General features: G+C 38.8%; 1 protein-coding gene across 1 annotated transcript in view; it reads left to right on the top strand.

Annotated features, from left to right (window-relative positions):
* Window positions 1–19521, top strand: part of WDR49 (WD repeat domain 49) — a 135554-nt gene that overhangs the window by 32688 nt on the left and 83345 nt on the right. Inside the window, exons 5-6 of the mRNA XM_008142369.3 lie at window positions 6599–6766; window positions 8421–8569. Coding sequence (XP_008140591.2) covers window positions 6599–6766; window positions 8421–8569 — 317 coding nt within the window. The remainder of the gene's footprint in view (window positions 1–6598; window positions 6767–8420; window positions 8570–19521) is intronic.

Genomic DNA, 19521 nt, shown 5'->3' with positions numbered 1-19521 from the left:
TGCCAAATCAATCAGTCTTTTATCATTTGTGCTTCTTTGGGTGTATTGTCTTTTTAAAAAATCAGTTTTTAATTTCTCAATTATAGTTGACATATAATATTATATTAGTTTCACATGGAAAGGAAATTAATTAGAAGGTGGCCAGCAGGCGGGACTGGGTGAGACAAGCCGGACACACCTTGGAGCCAACCTCCTGTGGTCCCTCCCTGGTGTCTGCAGAGTGAGCGGGGGTCCCTCTGGCAGGTGGGGTCCCTTAGCCTGGCCATTGGGGATTGGGCTGAAACCAGCTCTCCAACATCCCCCGAGGAGTCCTGGAGTGTGAGAGGGCATTCTGCAAAGTTGCTGTGGTACAGAGTGTGGAATGCAAATGCAAGTGTGCAGTAAACTAGATTCAGGGCCGACAGTGCCCCAGCAACAACATAACCCAAGGCTGAAGGTGAAATTGTGTGGCCTGTGAGGAATTGGGTCCCTCCTATCTGGTTTTGGGGTGCATCACCCGAGAACCACCATTGCCAAGTCACTGCAGCTCAGTAGCTCCTGCATTGAGCATCTGCCCTGGTGGTCAATGCGTGTCATAGTGACCAGTCGGACGGTAGGAGGGACACTTAGCATATTAGCCTTTTATATATATACTAGCGTTCCCATTGCAGGAAAAATCCTGCAATAGGGTTTCCTGCTGCACTCTACCCCGCCCCGCCTGCTCTCCTCCCTTGTCCCCCGGCCCGCCTTCTCCACCAGCCCCCCTGCTTTTCTCCCTTCTCCACCAGCCCGCTCTCCTTCCTTCTCCCCTGGCCCCGCCTCAGCTCCTCCCTTCTCCCCCACCCCGCCTTCTCCGCCAGCCTACCCGCTCTCCTTCCTTCACCACCAGCCCCGCCTCCTCTCCTCCCTTCTCCCCCGCCCCACCTTCTCCACCAGCCCACCCGCTCTCCTTCCTTCGCCCCCGGCCCCACCTCTGCTCCTCCCTTCTCCTCCCCCTGGCTTGCTTGCTTCTCCACAGCTTTGCTCCCTTCAGCAGCTCTTGGCTTCTTTCTATGCTGTCTTGATATGCAAATTAGCCGCCATTTTTGCTGGGTAATTTGCATACTCGTCCTGATTGGTTGGTGGGCGTGGCTTGGCTGGTGGGCATGGCTTGGGTGTAGCGAAGGTGCAGTCAATTTGCATATTTGTCTATTATTAGATAGGACTAGAGGCCTGATGCACGAAATTCGTGCAAGGGGCTCGGCCCTCGCAGCCCTGGCTGCTGCCTTGGCCCTCGCGGCTCTGGCTGCTTCACGGCCCCGTCCCCCATCCACTGGTCTTACTGGAAGGTCATTCTGGAAGGTTGTTCCACTATCCAGTCTAATTAGCATATTAGCTCTTTATTATATAGGATACACACACACACACACACACACACTGAGTGGCCAGATTATTATGATCTCTGAACGCATAATAATCTGGCCACTCAATGTATATCCTATATAATAAAAGGCTAATATGCAAATTGTCCCCTTGACCAGCAGGCAGGCTGGCCCAACACCACCCATGCATGAATTTATGCACCAGGCCTCTAATATATATATATATATATATATATATATATATATATATACACACACACACATATATATATATATACATATATATATATATATATACACACACACACACACACTGAGTGGCCAGATTATTATTATTATGCATTCAGAGATCATAATAATCTGGCCACTCATATATATATATATATATATATATATATATATATATATATTCCTTATGCTGTACTTTATAACCCTATGACTATTCTGTAACAACCAATTTGTACTTATTAATCCCTTCACCTTTTTCACCCATCCCCTCACCCCCCTCCCCATCTGGCAGCTATCAAAATGTTCTCTGTAGCTATGAGTCTGTGTTATGTTTTTTAACAGAAATTAATTTTTTTCCTCTACCAATCCCCAAACTCACCAGAATATTAAAAACAAATCATTTATTTTTAATCAGCTCATCCCATTCCCTAGCCTGGTATTTTAAAAACATCATAACCTATCATTTCCCTTTCTATCTTTAAGAAGGAGGAAAACATTTTTTATCTATCAGATAATTTGATTTTAAGGAAATGGCTTTACTCTCACCTTTTACTCAGGCATTCTCAGGAGGTCTGGCATTCTACAATTTAATCAGAAACAAGTTCTCTCTTGCTTTAGAAATACAGTGTGAATTGTTGAGTCTCCAATATATAACACTACACACAGGCCCATAAATGTCACTTGGTTACCTGCAGATTCAAATCTTAAAGCTATACTTTGAATACCTGAGCAGAATGTACTTTTTTTTATATCCTCAAAACTGAAGATGATACTTGGATATAATGTGGGAACATGTGACAAAAGTAATTTTCTGGGTAGAAATAACTTACTTGGATTATACCGTAGTGACATTAGGGAAGTTCCATGAATTTGAAGACATACTTGTAGTGTTTGGTTTATACTTTAGATCTTATAATATTGCTTCACTGAGCCAAGTTACAATAACCCTAAGGATTTTCTCTAAACAAAGGGAATATTTTCAGTGAGGTTGCTTCCTAATGAGAACAATTGTCATCAGGTTTTATACTGTTGGTACTTCTAGTAAAGTAGCAATAGTGGTGTTAGCAGGTGATCAGGGACCTCTATGCTCCTATAATTAATACTCCTCAGTGAGGCTCAAAGGACTCACCTTTATAGGAACTGATCACTTCTGCATACTTGTCTTCCTTTTTCCCTTCCTTTGCTTCCTTCCTTCCTTCTTTGCTTCTTTTTTCTTTCTTTCTTCCTCTCTTCCTTCCCCTTCTTTTTCTTTTTTTAGAAGGAAAGACAGTAGATGCAAGAAAAGGATAAAGAGAGAACAAAGAGGACATAAAAATACTGTTCCTAGGGGGTAAGTGACAAGATCAGGAAAGAGAAGACTCAAGATAAAGCGGGGACTTGGTCTGAGATTGAGAGTGTAGGGGACATAAATGTAGTTGGTAATGAAAACAACCTCAGATCTGCATGCATGTGGCAGTGTGGCTTCGTGGAAAAGAATGATGCAGTGATGCAAAACAGAACCCATCACCAAACAGGAGTAGGTTCAATCTCATTTCTACTTCCAATTAGCTGCCTTCCCTTGGGTGAATTGGCCTTGGACTGTCCATTTCCTCATCAGCAATCTACCTGCTGAAGATGATCGCAGGATGAAAGCACCTGGCATGATGCCTAGTATAGGGGAGACATACAATAAACTGTCCTAATAATTATTACAAATTATTTATAGGCTGAGGGAGACTGCATAATGGAAGATGAGCAAGAAATAAACCATCCAGGCTCATTCCAGGCAGAGTAGAGAAGTAGACTATTTTAGTCTTTAGTGGTGCTTCAGGCTTCATGACACACTTTTTGGTGAATTATTCTGTGTGCCTAGTGCTTAGGGAGGCAGCTCTGCTTTGGTTCCCCTTTGAGAGTCTCAGTCCACCCCAGTCCTTCCCTTTTCTTAGGGATTGTGCCCAGGCATTGATTAGGAGAAACCAGTATCAAAGGCCAGTTAAACTCATTTAAGGAAGCAGAAGCTAAAAACAGGAGCCCAATATTAGAATTGGTAAGCACAAGGCTGAACATCAGTAATTGAAGTTTTAAGAATCACTTGAGAAAGCCAGTGAAGTGTTTCAACAATCCACAATTACCTTGTAGCTGGAGGTTCATCACCTGAGTTCCTCAGATCTGCCGTGGCTGGGCTTTGTGAGCGAAGGTGGAGAGGTTCCTAAAATCCTGGTGTTTCATACGAAATGTTGTGTGCATATCCATCTTTCTGGTGGAGAGGGTATATAGCTTTCATCCGATTTCCAAAGGGACACTTGGCCTCCTAAATTTTAGGAGCTATGAAGTGATTCTCTGGAGTATAAAGTAATGGCAGTACTCTGTGGAATGTATTCTGCTGTTTGCTACTTAAAGTGTGGTGCTGAGCAAGCATCAGCAGTAACAACTGGGGGTTTGATAGAAATGCAGAATCTTAGGTTTACTGAATGACAATCTGCATTTTTACACCGATCTGATCCCCAGGTGACTCACTTTGAAATTTGAGAAGCTCTGTTCCAGTGGTAGGAGATCATGCCTGCATTCTGAATTTGTACTTTAACTTTGCCAACTGTTATGTAACATCAAACTGTACCAAAATCAGTTAGAATACTTGGGCTCCAGTGCAGAGTCTGACAACTATCAGTTGCTGACTGGCGAAAATCATTGAACATGCCTGGGTCTCTATTGCTTCATCTGTAAAATAAAGTAGATTAGTCCTCTTTCATCTCTAAATTCTGGAGTTTACCTTGCTCCCCATATATGTGCTTTATCACCACTTCTCATAGATTGAAATGACATCTTTCTGTCAACACTCACCAAATGTCTTCTAAACCCCAAAGCCCACACTGTTTTATTCTTTTTGAACTTGTATTATACTTTCTGTACCACTCAATTGGTCACTTTATTAGTTTTTTTTTCTAGTTTTTGATTTACATCTTTTATCCCAAGCTTGGGGGCATCCAGACTGTATACTTCTTCTTTTATTAATTTTGTCATAACACAGAACACATAGTGGATGCTAATAAATCTTTGAAGATTGGATGCCATATTTTGAGACACATTGAATACTCTCAATCTCATTAATTTATTTTTAAATTGGTTATGTTAAGCCATATATTTCATAGTGAGATAAATATGAAGTATGTTAAATTAAGCTATTCACATAATGTAATATAGGCTCTTAAATGAATAAATTCTAGTTGATATTAACTCAGTAGAAGGATAGAGGAAAAGAAATGTATTGAGTTATCCTATCTCTCAAAATTTTCTTGCCTTTAGTAATTATATATATATATATATATATATATATATATATATATATATAGAGAGAGAGAGAGAGAGAGAGAGAGAGAGAGAGAGAGAGAGAGAGAGAACCAATACTGTGGTACTCACTTGGAGAAATAAAAATTTTAAAAAAATCTTTAAATGATAGAGTATATAAGACTCCTATGTTAAAGACAAAAGGATATTATTACTCACAGCATAGCAAGCAACATTGGTTTCAGCATATTCATGTCTGTTCCCCTTGCTAGTAAGTCCCACAGCAGCAAAGTATGGTCCCAGGTGAATACTTGCACATGCAGTAGGCTGTGTTACAGGAAAGACACCCCAAGTTTAGAGAAGCTGAATCTTTTTTACTGAACTCAATGCATGTCTGCTTTCATTCAAGAGAAACACATTATTTTTCTTATTCTGAGTAGTAAGTTTGTGTACATTTTGCTACAAAAAGAGACACCAAATCTACATTTCAAGGTTTATTTTCCAAGCAAATATCTTTGAAAAGATAGTCTGGAACAAAGGGAGTCAGTGATTAGTTTCAAAAGAAGTTCAGGAATTCTAGCAATCTATTGAGAATTGTTTTCCAGCAATCTCATTCTTGATTCTATATAATACTAGAGGCCTGGTGCATGAAAATTCATACACTGGAAGGAAGGTCCCTCAGCCCAGCCTGCTGCCTCTCACAGTCTGGGAGCCCTCAGGGGCAGGAGGTGACCTGGCGATCAGGGGAAGGCGACACCCTATGGCCAACCTCGGCTGGCCCTGGTTACATGAGCCTCGGGTGGCCCTGGACAGCTGGGGGCTGAGGGAACTGGGGGACTCTGAAGGCAGGCGTGCAGAGCGGCTGCACCTGCCTCGGCGCAGGCCCGGTTGTGCTGCATGCCTGCTGCTCCAGCAGGGCTGAGGGGACTGGGCGCTGCCATCCTGTGGCTGTGGGTGCTGCCATCTTTGTGAGGGTGTGATGGTCAATTAGCATATTCCCCTTTATTAGATAGGATAAAGATCAGGAATATTTCTAAGGGCCATTCTATTAAAACAACATTCCTCAAGCTATACAAAGTTACAACTTCTTTGTCATAAGGCAGGAATTTGATTTTGAGGTCAAATCAGAAATCCTTCAACCCTGGGCACAAATCATTGAGCAAAATGTATAAGCGAATGTCATGAGGGCAGCCATGGTTGGAAGTTGGGAAAAGATCTTTGCTTTTGGAGCCTGAGTCTGAAAGAATGGAAAGGTTCTCCTGACCAAAGAGTCCTCACTTTCCTTGCTTGGGAAATAGGATTTTGCTCCACATTTTCTGCCACTGGGTCACGAGTAAGGCTGGAATAGCCATTTTACCCAAGTCTCTAGCTGTGTTTATGAGTATTCGTAGGGAATTGAGTCCTAGCCATCTTACTCTCAAACATTCTAGACCAGGCACAACTTAAATAAACCATGGTTTGGGCATGAGTTGGAACTCTGAGAGAAGCAGATGGCTGTTAAGTTCCTGTTTGCCTGCCTTAGACCCAGGAGGAGGAACCCAGGGATTTGAGTATTCCAATTAAAACATTCAAGGTAGCCTTATGTTGGGTAAAAAGTTTAAATGCAGACTTCGTTGTAACTTTCCATTGTAAGTTCTTTAATGGGAGCTCAGTGGAGGGGTAATCTGAGTTTAATTTTTAACTTTACATATTGAAATGGTTCTATTTTGCTCATGTCTTGTGAGAAATCAATTAAATATTATTTTCCTTTTTTTTTTTTTTATCAGTTACTTACAATGCCTCTTTAGATGCTATCATTTCCAGCACAACCAACAATATAAACACTGTGGTACTGGCTTGGAGAGAAAAATCAAAAAAGCATCTTCAAATGACATCTTTCAACATTGCCCAGGGCATTCATGCTTTTGATTACCACTCTCGGCTCAATTTAATTGGTACGTAAAATAAATTATGATAACTATGAGGGCCTCATAGATAGTCTGTATGCCTATTTGTATGCATGAAGCCTCTTCAACTAGTTGCTTTATTGCCAGAGAGACCAACTTGAGAAGCTTACATTTTATTGCCTGAGAATGTCTGATAATGATGCATTATGATGCACGGTGTAGATGAGCTCTACTGGGGTGAAAATCTGAGAAAGTGCCCCAATGCTTTAATTAGTGTTTTTATTAGCACTGGTAGGGTAGTAAAGTCATATACAGAAGACAGTTTGTGCAGTGTCTGCTATTCTAACATCATTCTAACACCTCCAAAAGCTTAACCCCCCAAATACATCATTTTCCTTGCTACCTATTCCCCCACCCACATGCACACATGAACATCAAAATGTAGAACATTTTTACCTTTCAGAATACAACCTCTAATGGTTTTTGAAAAATTTCAGGTTAGCCTAGCTGTAGTTTATTAAAGGAGAGCTTTTCTTTTGATATACAAGAACATATTTTAGTCGTGGAAATAAGCTATAGAGGTTTTCAGGGATTAACTGTTTAAATATATAGACATTTGAAAGCTGATAATTTGGTATGTATGATATTAGATCAAACATTATAAAAAAAGTGAGGCACTATTGAAAAATTAATAGGGTAGTTATAGAGAATGACCATGTATGATCTACAAAAGGAATCATTTTAACCCTCATTCAATAACTATCACTCATATGAAGAGTTCTGATAGACTTTTGGCTCTATCAATAGGTACTGAGTATCAATTTGGGTACTGAGTCCCTACAGTTCCAACAATAATAGCTGACAACTATAGTAAAAGATACTCAGAATATGAATTCAGGAATCTGCCAACATTAAACTTTCAAGGAGTATTGCTGATTTATTAGAGAATGCTGGAGGGGTTGGTGAATTGACTTTGGAAGGACTCAAATATCAGCCATTTCATTGATTGATTGATTGCTTAGGTCAACCCTTTCCACTGATCACTATTTTGTACCTGGCACAGTGCTGACAAAATGAGGGTGTATAAGCTCAGCTCCAGTTGGCCCTATTTAAGGACACAACAAAGAATGCTCTTCTGGTTTCTCCATGGACCCAAAGAAGCCCTGTGGTCCCTTCTCTTAACATGCTCCCTGAGTAAAGCAAATTTATGCTAAAAAAATACCTTATTCTCTCAAGTCAAAAAGCTATTTGTGCTTCTTGTTTGCTTGTAAATAATCATTTACATGGCAGTGAAAATAATTTATTTCTTTATAGTTTTTTAATTCATTTTGAAACTTGGAATATTGCTTAGTTCTTTCTTACTCCTGGGATAACTAATATGACTATGTTCCTAAGCTGTGTTGGCTGGAAGGTAGAAATAGAAGGACTAGAAAGCAAGATTTTGTCCCCACCAGTTGGGCCACTGGCTGCTTCCTAAATGGTACTGTGTTGGCCTTTCACCTCATGAGCACCCCTTCCCCCTGCTCCCTTGGTTTCAGCTATTTGTATGATAGAGCTCCTGCCCCATGAGCTCGGGCCATTGGGCAATGACAAGATTTTCCATCGTTTTGAGACTGGCACTCATCTACATTCATTTAAAAAGAAAAGATGTGGGCTATTCATGTTATTAAAAATATTTTTTTTTCTTTCTGATTCTGATTAGCGACTGCTGGCATTAACAATAAAGTTTGCCTTTGGAACCCCTATGTGGTCTCTAAGCCAGTTGGTGTTCTTTGGGGTCACTCAGCCAGTGTAATAGCTGTCCAATTCTTTGCTGCAAGAAAACAACTTTTCAGCTTCTCCAAAGATAAAGTAAGTAACATTGTGTATTTATGTAATTCTGCTTCCCCACTTCTACCCAAATCTATTGTTTATCCTCAATTACTCTGAGAGATGGTTTAGATTTTAAAATATACTGGCTAACTTCTATGTCTTTGAAAATTTGTATTTGCAAAGTATATTGATATTTATGTAACAACTAGAGACCCAGTGCATGATTGAATCATGCACGTGTAGGGTCCCCTACACTCTTTCGCTTTCCATCACGGGGGAGCTGGGTGCCTGTCCACTGGTGCACCAGGCCTTTCAGAAGCCTCCGGCTCGGCAGAGGCTTCTGAAAGGCCTGGTGCCTGAGCGGACAGGCTCCCAGCTCCCAGCTCCCAGCTCCCAGCTCCCAGGCTTTTGCTTTTGATCGCTGGTGCACCAGGCCTTTCAGAAGCCTCCAGCACGGCGGAGGCTTCTGAAAGGCCTGGTGCCTAAGCGGACAGGCACCCAGCTCCCCCACTTTTGATGGTCCGTGGTGGGATGTGAGCTCACTGCCCCAGAGGCCCCTTCTGTGCCGCAGCACAGCCATGGCGCAGACGCTGAGCTCGAGCCACCACTGGCGACGCAAGCTCAGCGTCCTGCCGGCCCAATCAGCCACCCCGGCCACCCTGAGTCCCGCCCCCCCGCGCCTCCTGGCCAATCAGGGGCATAGCGAAGGTACGGTCAATTTGCATATTTGTCTATTATTAGGTAGGATAGTCCCAGGTTGTGGGGCAAAGTATTTCATAAATTTTTTTAAAAAATCATATACTCATGAATTTAATTCATATTATTGAGCTCTTACTAGATCATATCTTGAGAGTTTCAAGAGTTCTCACTAATTAAATGGAAGAAAAACAGAAATGGGGATGAGGAAATGTTACTTTGGTGAGACACAGCCAATTAGCTGTTGTTGCTTCAATATTGAAGACTTAATAAGTAAGAAATTAAAGTTAATATGAAGAATGTCAAATACATTAAGAACATTTCAATTAAGCATATCAGTTTATTTCTATTTGATATTGATGGGATATTTTAAATATGATGGAAAAAACATGGCAATGGAACCAGATAGTCCCTGTTGAATTCTGACCACATTATTTACTACTTATCTCCCCTCAGGAAAACTACCGTACTTAATCTCTAAGAATCCATCATATGTTCCTCTGTAAAATTTCCATTTTACATGATGCATGACTTCTAGATCTAGTTAACATGTGATAGATTTCAAGACACCTGGTTGTGAAGAGAAGAGTGAGCAATAGGCTTTGGGGGACAGCTTCTGAGACTCTTCCAGTGAATCTAACCTTTTGTGTTATTCTAAAGTGCTATGTAAAAACCAGAAATTCATCTTCAACTCCTAACCTCACCCCGCCCGTAAGTCCTGCCAAATGAGCATATTTTACTGTGTACCTACCACATAAATCCTCTCCCTTTCCTTTAAGCTTCGCCAATCAACTGCTAATTCCTGCCACCGTTCAAATTCCAAATCTCATATTCCTTTGCTCTAAATACTACAAAGCTTTACTAACACATCTCTCCACTTTAAGACAGGTCTGACTTCAGTCTCCCCTCCATTAAGAAAATTTCTTCAACCCTCATCTTTTCCTTTGGTCTAACCATCAATTCTAAAATTCTTGCTCTTTTATATAAAGCCCTACCCCTCCCCCCACCCCACCCCCATCTACTTTACTTCCTGCTTTCTTCTTCCATTCATTTAATGCTCCAGCCATATCAACCTCCTGGCTGCTTCCACACTGCGGTCTCATGGCTGTGCAGCATGCTCTTCCTCCTGCCTTCAGTCCCCTCTCGTCTAAGACCAATTGGCAAATTCCTAGTTGTCCTGGAAGTTTCAGACTTTTTGGAGTCCTTCACGCACACCTCGGTGTTTCCCTGCACCTGTGTGTCCCTCGTTAGGGTCTGTGTCATGTTGAACTGAAATAGTCATTTGCTTCTGTTAACGAAAAAAACCATTGAAACCTGTAAAGAATTTTAGTGAGTTTATTTGAGCCAAAATGTCGACATATGCCGGGAAGCAGAACCTCAATGAATTGAGATAATGCTCCGAAGAAATGGTGGGTTACATCTGTATTTATACATTGCCATCAAAGGAGGGACATAGGTCGGCTACATGAAACTCATTGGTGATGGATTAAGGAGGTGGGATAAAGTCAACCGGTGGGAAACCCCTGGGATTGGATAAAAAGCAAAATGATGGACACATACTTAGGTGGGTACAGGAACAATTAACATGATAATGAAGGAATTTGAAGTATCCATCCTGGCGCCCACCACATTTGGTTGTGCCCCAGGGGCTCCAGCAAAAGAAGGAAGTTACAAGTTACCCAGACATCTCACAGATATGTTATCTTAGAGGCAAAAAGGCAAATGGGCTCAGGAAAGATCTAAGTTGATCTCTGTCAGGGAAGATATCGGACTAGGACATGACTACCCACTATAACCTATTTGTAGTTAAATATTTAATTTTCAAACCATCCTTTGTGGTTATTTCAGGTCTCTGAGTTTGCAAGACTGCCACGTAGGCCTCCCCTGAGCTTGTCAGGTTAGCATGTGGCTCCTTTTGTTCACACTTCCTTAAGCAGGGTCAGGATCTTTCCCCCTTGTATTCTATCACAGTGCTTGGTCCCTTGTAGTGTTTGTTCCATGATCAGTTGTTGACAGCTTGAAGGGAAGACACATTATGTGAATCGGAAGGGCCACCAAAACTCAGAGTGAAACCTTGTTTTGATGTCTTACTCAGATTTAATTGTTTTATTTTTTTGAGATCGTTTAGCACTTTGTTCTGACTTTCATTATTGAGTTTAAGACAACCTGTTTTGTATACTGAAGGTTGTATATGTACATATGTATATGTACAATCTTTGCCTCTAGAAAAGATTACTTGTGGAGGTAATTTTTGTGTTACCCAGGACCTTGCACACATTAGTACATATTAAACACATGTTAAATACATAATATATAAAGTAGTGTAATTGTCAACTAACTGATAGAATTTGTGAAGTTAGGGGCTAAGTCTTCTTTTGGATTGTGCCATGCATATGGGAGGTCCTCAATAATTCTTGAGGAAATAATAAATTTAGTTATTAGTTAAATTAAAAATATCTATCAAACATAAATATAAATTAAACACCAGATATTTTATCATTACAAACCATTCTCTGAAAGATTTGATAACTTTAAACGCAAGTGAAAAAAATGTCCTTAGAGTCAGAATTGGTTGTATACAGCTATTATCAATGTTAAGCCTACCTGGCCTCTTCCAAAGCACTTTTATCATTCTATTTTTGCTTGGACTTCTAAAAGCATTACATTATAATTAAGCTTGTCATGCTGTCTTTCACATTAGTCTGAATCCATTTCCCTTTGATAGATGCATCATAATCACAGTCTTTATGTCTTCACAACAAACAACAGGGCTTTCTGCTCTCAGGGTAAGCCTCTGCTTTATTACCACAACATTATTTTGGGTACTTTATAGACTGGGGATAAATTAGGGAACAGGGAAAATGAAAGGAAGCATCCTTTTTTTAAAAGAGCCTTTGAGTGAACCATGTTTTGGTCAATGAATTACTAAATTAGAGGATTTTCAGAGCAAAGTAATGTAGATCTAAATAATTTCTTCCAAAAACTATCTGAGACCAGTTCTCTTTTGAAAGACTGCTCTATTGCCACTTTCCAGTGCCAAATAAGCAATAAGTTTATCCCTGTAGAACTTGGGAGCATTCTAAATAATTGCCGAAGTGCATTTTGTTTTGAATTCCCTCATAAAATGGCAGTCACGGAGCGCAAGGCCCTGCTGGAAGCCAGCAACTTGGTCATTTGATGGAGGAAGCACCATGGGGAGTGAGAGGATTTTCAGCCCAGGGGTTGATATTCCAACCAGTGGACCTGATTAGGCTTTTCTATTGTTCTTAACCCTTTTCTCCTGGGTTACTGATCCTTACCCACCAGAAGCAGATCATGCTGTAACTTAATCCTTTGTTTGAGGTTCTGATTTTGCCCAGGGCCTGATTTCTGTATTGTAGTCCTAAGGTTGGGAAGGAAAATACAGTTAGACTTTTGTGTTGGTGCTTCCATTTTACCTGTTTGTCTTCCTTTGCCTTCTGTATCACAACCTCCCCACCCCCCATCCTCAACTTCCCTCTATTTACCCAGGAATAATCATTTTATTTTTCTTTTAAAAAGAAAAATATTTTATTGATTTTTACAGAGAGGAAGGGAGAGGGATAGAGAGTTAGAAACATCGATAAGAGAGAAACATAGATCAGCTGCCTCCTGCACACCTCCTACTGGGTATGTGCCCCCAACCAAGGTACATGCCCTTAACTGGAATCGAACCTGGGACCCTTGAGTCTGCAGGCCGAAGCTCTAGCCACTGAGTCAAACTGGTTAGGGCAAGGAATAATCATTTCCATCTTGTCTTAATTATGTAAATACATGAATGAATGCGCTCCCATAAAAATTACATATGAAGAACCATGGACCAAAAAAGAGAATATTCTTCCTGCTAACTTCCCTTTCAAATTAATTCCTCTCTCCCTAAATAGCTATTAACAGTTGATGGGTATATTCTCATATTGTTTTATTATTACTTAATATGTTGTATTATTGTATATGATACACTTATTATGTATTTTATATATATCATTCTAATACAAAGTATTTTTTTTATTAGTTTTCTGGTAAATAGTATCACAGGAATCATATTTTTTTGCAACTTGCTTTTCTCTAATTAATCTCTCCTAGAGATCTTACCATGTGAGTATACATAGATCTGAATTTTTACCTGCTACATAGTAATTTATAGCATGGACGGTCATAACTTAATTGTTTAATCAACTATGTATAAAAAAGACATTGTTTCTATTTTTTACCTTTATAAACCAACTATCACACACACCATTAATACCTCATAAGTAAATTTCTTTGTGATAAGTTTCTAGAAGTTATGCTACTGGGTCAACAGAAATGCACTTCTTAAAGAATTTTTATAAATATTGGTGATTTCAACTAAGAAATGTTGCACTAATTGGAATACTCATTAGAGGTGTATAAAGATCCCAGTTTCTCTAAGCTCTTATACCATTAATTCGTTCCTCTTTTTGTGAATCCGATCATCAAACATTAGGGTAAAATTTTTTTCCAAATATTTATTGGCCATTTACATTTCTTGTTTTTTTGTGTGTGCATTATCTGATCATGTCCTTTATTTTATTAGCTAGACTTTGTCTTTTTCTCAGATTTATTGTCTGAAAAATATTTTGATTATTATTTATTTATAAGATACAAATATATCTTTCAAGCTTATATCCTTTACCCTTGTTTATATATTTTTCTCATTAAAATTTTTTTAATTTTTATAAAATTGAGTCTAAGAAATGCTTTTCTTTATGGCTAGGGATTGTGTATCTAGCTTAGGAATGCCTTCCACACCTATAATTATAAAAAAATCCCTGTTTTATTTTCTACTAATACTTTTTATGTTGTAGAATTTTTTTTTTTGCATTTAACTTTGTTGTTTATTTTTGTGTAAAGTTTTTATTTTCTACAAATGGATATCTAAGATTATTTTTAAAATAATTTCTCTTCCATTGGTTTGGAATGCTATTATTTTCATCATTTGAAGTATTGTATATGCATGAATTTGTTTCTAGATGTTTTATTTGTTCCATCAGTTTACATGTCTTTTCCTACACTAACTTACCACTGTTTAACTGGCACAGCTTTATTGTACATTTTGATACTGGGTAGGGCAACTCCTACTTTTTGTGTTTTTCTTTTTTCAATTTTAACTATTGTCTGGCATTTTATTCTTTAAAATAAATTTTAGGGTCAATATTTATGTTCCATAAAAACTATATTAGTATTTGAATTGGAATTTCATTGAATTTGATATTTTGACACCTTTAAAATATTGAGAAAGCACATCCTGTATTTACCCACTAATTCATTCTTTTAGCTGTTTTTCAGAAAAAAAAATTATGCACAAATTTGTTTCCTTTTCTTTGTTTAGGTTTTCCCTCCATATTTTAGCAAACACCCTTATCACCTTTACTTAACTTTAAAAGGGGTGTTTCTAATGGGGGTGTGCCCACTTTCATTATAACCCATACACTGAGTTTTTCATTTTTATCATAGTTTTTTTGTTTGTTTGTTTGTTTTTTATAATTTTAAACCTGCTTGGCAATTTTAAGTAGTCTTTCATTGTTCATTTTTGGAATTTTGACTTTTTGCTCTTTAATTTCATATTATTATTTTACATTCTTATCTGATAATTTCAATGTCTGGAGTCCTTGGTGATTCAAAGCTAAAAATTGCTATTCTGGTGATTCTCCTTCAGGGTGACTTCTTATCTATATATATAAAAGCCTAAGCAACTGTTATGACCAAACAACTGGAACAACTGGTCAACCAGTCATTATGATGCGCACTGACCACCAGGGGGCAGATGCTCAATGCAGGAGCTGCCCATTGATGGTCAGTGCACTCCCACAGCCAACCTCTCACTGTCCCTCCCCCTGTCCAGCAGGCCCTGTCCTAAGCAACTGTTACGACCAAACAACTGGAACAAGTTGGCAGGCCCCAGCCAGCAGCTGGCAGGCCCTGATTGGGACTGAGCAAGACGGCCCTGATAGGCCCTGATCACCAGCCAGGCCTAGGGACCCCACCCATGCACGATTTTCATGCACTGGGCCTCTAGTCTTTTATATTTGGTTATCTTTTGTAAAAAAAAAAAAAATGTTTTTATTGATTTTTAGAGAGAGGAAAGAGAGAGGGATAGAGAGATAGAAACATCGAAGAGAGAGAAACATCATCAATTGGCTGCCTCCTGCACACTCCCTACTGGGGATCAAGCCTGCAAAGTGGCCATGTGCCCTGACCAGGAATCGAACTGGTGATCTTCTGGTTCATGGGTCGATGCTCAACCACTGAGCAACACTGGTCGGGCTGCTTATCTTTTATTGTGACTTTGTTTTTTGCTGTTGCTAAACTATTGGGCATCCTGAGGAACTAAATGGAAGATGCTTTGCTCCAGAGGAGACTTATATTGTTTTTGATAGTGGAAATGAGGAAAACTCTATCCTGAGGCTACTGCATTCTCCTCTTCCAGCATCCAGTTTAATTGAACAGTCTCTTGCCTCAGTGCCCTACCTTGCTGCTGGTCCAAGGCTTAGGCTCCTGGTTGTAGTCTCTGCCTTTATGCCTACGGTTCACTGTCTCCATCTTGAGTTTGTTTCTTTTCGTCTCTTTCTTCTTTTAGAACAGTGGAGCTTGTCCCCACTCCCTGAAGGCCCAGCAAGGCAGCAGTTATGTTTTATTCAGAGTTGTGTTTCTTTGAAGCAGGAAGGCCCCCTACAGAAACCTACTCTGCAGTCATACTTGAGCCAGAGTTCCTTTGTTCTACCTGTTTTTTATTTATTTCCTTCAAAGATGTGGTTAGTATAAATTTTAAGTAGCTTAAAAGAGAAACTTCAAGTGTTAACATTTACTTTGTAAAATAAAAGAGGAACTGTGATCTTTGAAAAGCAAAGTTAGAAATCTTTTTAAAGACAAGCAAAAATTTTGTGTCCCCCACCCCCACCCCAGCCCCCAGTATTGTGTGAGTAATGAGAATGGGAAAATCAATTTCATTGAAAACTTAAAATTCCCCCAATGAACTTTTATTCTAAAAAAGGAAAGCAGCTAAAATGAAATGTTGACATTAGTTAGATGTATTTCCAAATGTGAACTGGGAAATCAATGCGATTTCTGCAGAACAATTCATAGTGTTAGAAAACATTTTGGGTTTTTCAATGTCAACGTCAGAATCCACAAACAGACACATCATAAAAATCTGAGTCCTACAGCTGTATGTCTTCTCTCATTTTTGTTAAAAAGAATGAACAAAAAAAGAGAGAAGAATAATGGTTATGGTAACAATTTAAAAAGAATAGCACAAGAGAAGATTTTAATTTGTGATTAATATTTTGTTCGACTTCAGTATTGGAAAAATAGTGAAAATATTTTTAAAGGAAGATTTGTTATTTGACTTTAAGATAAAAATGTTGGTTGAGGCATCTTGCCAGCATATATCATGTCAAAAAAAATTGCCTTTAACTAGTCACTGATTATGCTTTTGTGGATTATCCAAAGGCTCAAATTCTAAATAAACAGACTTGCTAATACATAAAGGTGCATTCAGGAAAACCAATGCTCTCACTTCCTGTTATCCCATTATCTGCAAGTAGGCTATCCATTTTTGTGGATTACCCCTGGAAACCTGAGCTGCTGCACTGTTGTCCTCAAAATCCCCTAGTGATATATACTCTCTCTCGCCTTTTTATTGTCATTTTATACAATTTCTTGCAGAATGGCAGGAGTTAGTAGTAAATGTTTGATGACTCCATAGAGTCATCTGAGTCTGTCTTCTACTTTCCCCTCACTCTTATATTATTACTAGAGGCCCGGTGCATTAAATCCGTGCACTGAGGGGGGGCTGTCCCTCAGCCCGGCCTGTTCCCTCTCGCAGTCCGGGACCCCTCTCGCTCTTTACCGCCCACCTGCTGGCTGCTCCTTACCGCTCGGCTCGCTGCTCCTTAAAGCTGCTGTGGAGGTGGGAAAGGCTCCTGCTGCTGTGCTCACCAGCAGTGGGCCTGGCTTCTGACTGAGCGCAGCTCCCCCTGTGGGAGCGCACCAACCACCAGGGGGCAGCTCCTGCGTTGAGCACCTGCCTCTGGTGGTCAGTGCGCATCATAGCGACCAGTCATTCTGGTTGTTGTACCGAAATGGTCACTTAGGCTTTTATTATATATATAGTCTCATAAAGCCTATGTGAGAGATGACTCTGCCCATCTCTGGCTGGGAGCAGGTAGGGGTTCTTCAGCAGAACGAGACTAAAAGCACGTTGATGTCCGTTTCTTTAGTCTGGTTTTCCTGACACACTTCCTTGAGTCTGTTAGAATTATTGTTATTTTTGAGTCTTTAGATAATGGGTTGGGCAATTTCAGTACATTCTAGACTAAACTGGCAAAACTTCAGAGCTGGCAGGGACTGTTTGGTAAATGGCGAGAGGTAACATCACGTAGCCAAGTTGACAAACCTGAGTAGTTTAAAACTAGGATCTGGGTGTCTGGAGTCTCAATAAATTAGTTTTTGGTTCTAGTGCATATAAGTAGTACAATATTTGCTTTCATAATCCTGCATTATTAAACAGCTAGGTAGTTGAAAAAAGATAAAGTAGAAGAAATGTCATCATTCTTATGTGAATAGCTAAATTTTACCTTGATATAAAAGCATAAGCTTAGATACTTATTCTTCCTAATATGAAAAAGAGATGAAATAGAGAGACTTCAAATATGGCATTTTCAGGACTTCACTTAGTAAGTCTGGACAAACACCACAAGTTCTTAGTTATCACGCTATAACTAGAAGTAGTGTAGTTTAGATGAAAATTTGTGGAAAATATTTAAAAAACACACAATTATTTAATTGTAATTTTTAAACTTAGGTCTTTGTCAATTTATTTATTTTTATTTATAAGAATAAAGAAAACTTCCTTATGATATCTGGAATAAAAATTGACATTAAATATTGTCCTTTCTGAGTTATGGCCTCATTCTTTGCCAAAAGTCAACTTGAACGTAAAAGAAGAGATTCACAAATATTAACTAGATATTTAAGTGACATTTTGTCAAAGGACAGGATTAATAAAACTTCATTACTGTAAGATATTTTTCATGATTAAAAGGATATAGACTAATTAAGAGAGAAGGGAAGTACAGTTATCTGGTTTAAAGCCAAGCCACATAATATTACTGATTAGGCTGAGAGTAAGGTTTCTCATTCAAGGAGATTAGCATTGACCTGAAAATCAAGTAGAGAAGTTAAGGTATAATACAAAGGAAATACTTAGGAAATTAAAAAAGAAATACTAATGCCTGATCCCCATGCTCAGAGATTATTATTTAATTGGCCTGGGAAAAGGGCACAAGCATAGGCAATTTCTAAAGCACCTCGGGTATTTCTCATGTCAAGATTAAGAACCACTGGTATTGAGTGTGGTTGAAAACTTATAGGGGGGGTCGCATATCATGAGGTGATTTCTAAGAAAATGCTGGAATGGAACACTGTTGTATACACTGATGACAGCTTATCAATGCTGTTGTTTTGATTCTCAGCAGAGAGAAAAATTAAAGAATTAAAGACAAGGTGGTCTTGGTAGGATCATTAATTGACAGAGTTCTCCAGATAAAGGGAAATCAAAACAATAACATTTATTTTGAGAAAAACTAATGAATATTCACAATCTGATAAAAATATCTCTAATAGCAAGAAGTAACCCATCATAGACTAGAGAGGTTATTGCTCATGTATTTAAGATTTTTATTTAATTTACATGACTAAATGTCAATAAAATATTAAAAGCCAATATAAATTACTTGAACAACACAGTAGAAAATGATTCTGGGGGAACTACAGTCCATTAATACTGTTGAGTTATTGTTAATCTATACTCAATTATGCCTCAGATAATTCTTCTGACATGAAGTTAATTTTTATATTTTAGAACAGGGTTCATACTAAATAAGTCATGATTTTGGACAATGAAGGCAAGACTATCATAAGTAATATGAGTGTTTGAGAATGACCTAGATATGTCTAATCCTATGGTTTTAACATTCTAAAAATAGTTTATCGATTCTATTTATATTTAGGACATATTAAACTCTATTTGCAAGTCTTGGTTCTTGTAGAATCTATATTTCTGGGGATAAACATTTTCTAAAGAGCTTCCAGAATGTTTTAAATAAAAATAATTTAGTAATGTTTAAGAATCAGAATGAGTTCTTTAATAAAAAAAAAATCCTTGTCAAGAAAACCCAACTTACTTTATATTTATACAGGGGGGGACAAAGGTAGGTTTACAGCTGTAAGTGAAACATAAGAGTTCATTTTTGTAT

This window comes from Eptesicus fuscus, chromosome 3 (assembly GCF_027574615.1).
Source record: "Eptesicus fuscus isolate TK198812 chromosome 3, DD_ASM_mEF_20220401, whole genome shotgun sequence".
In the NCBI taxonomy this organism is placed as follows: domain Eukaryota; kingdom Metazoa; phylum Chordata; class Mammalia; order Chiroptera; family Vespertilionidae; genus Eptesicus; species Eptesicus fuscus.
This window is presented reverse-complemented; position numbering and strand designations above follow the sequence as displayed.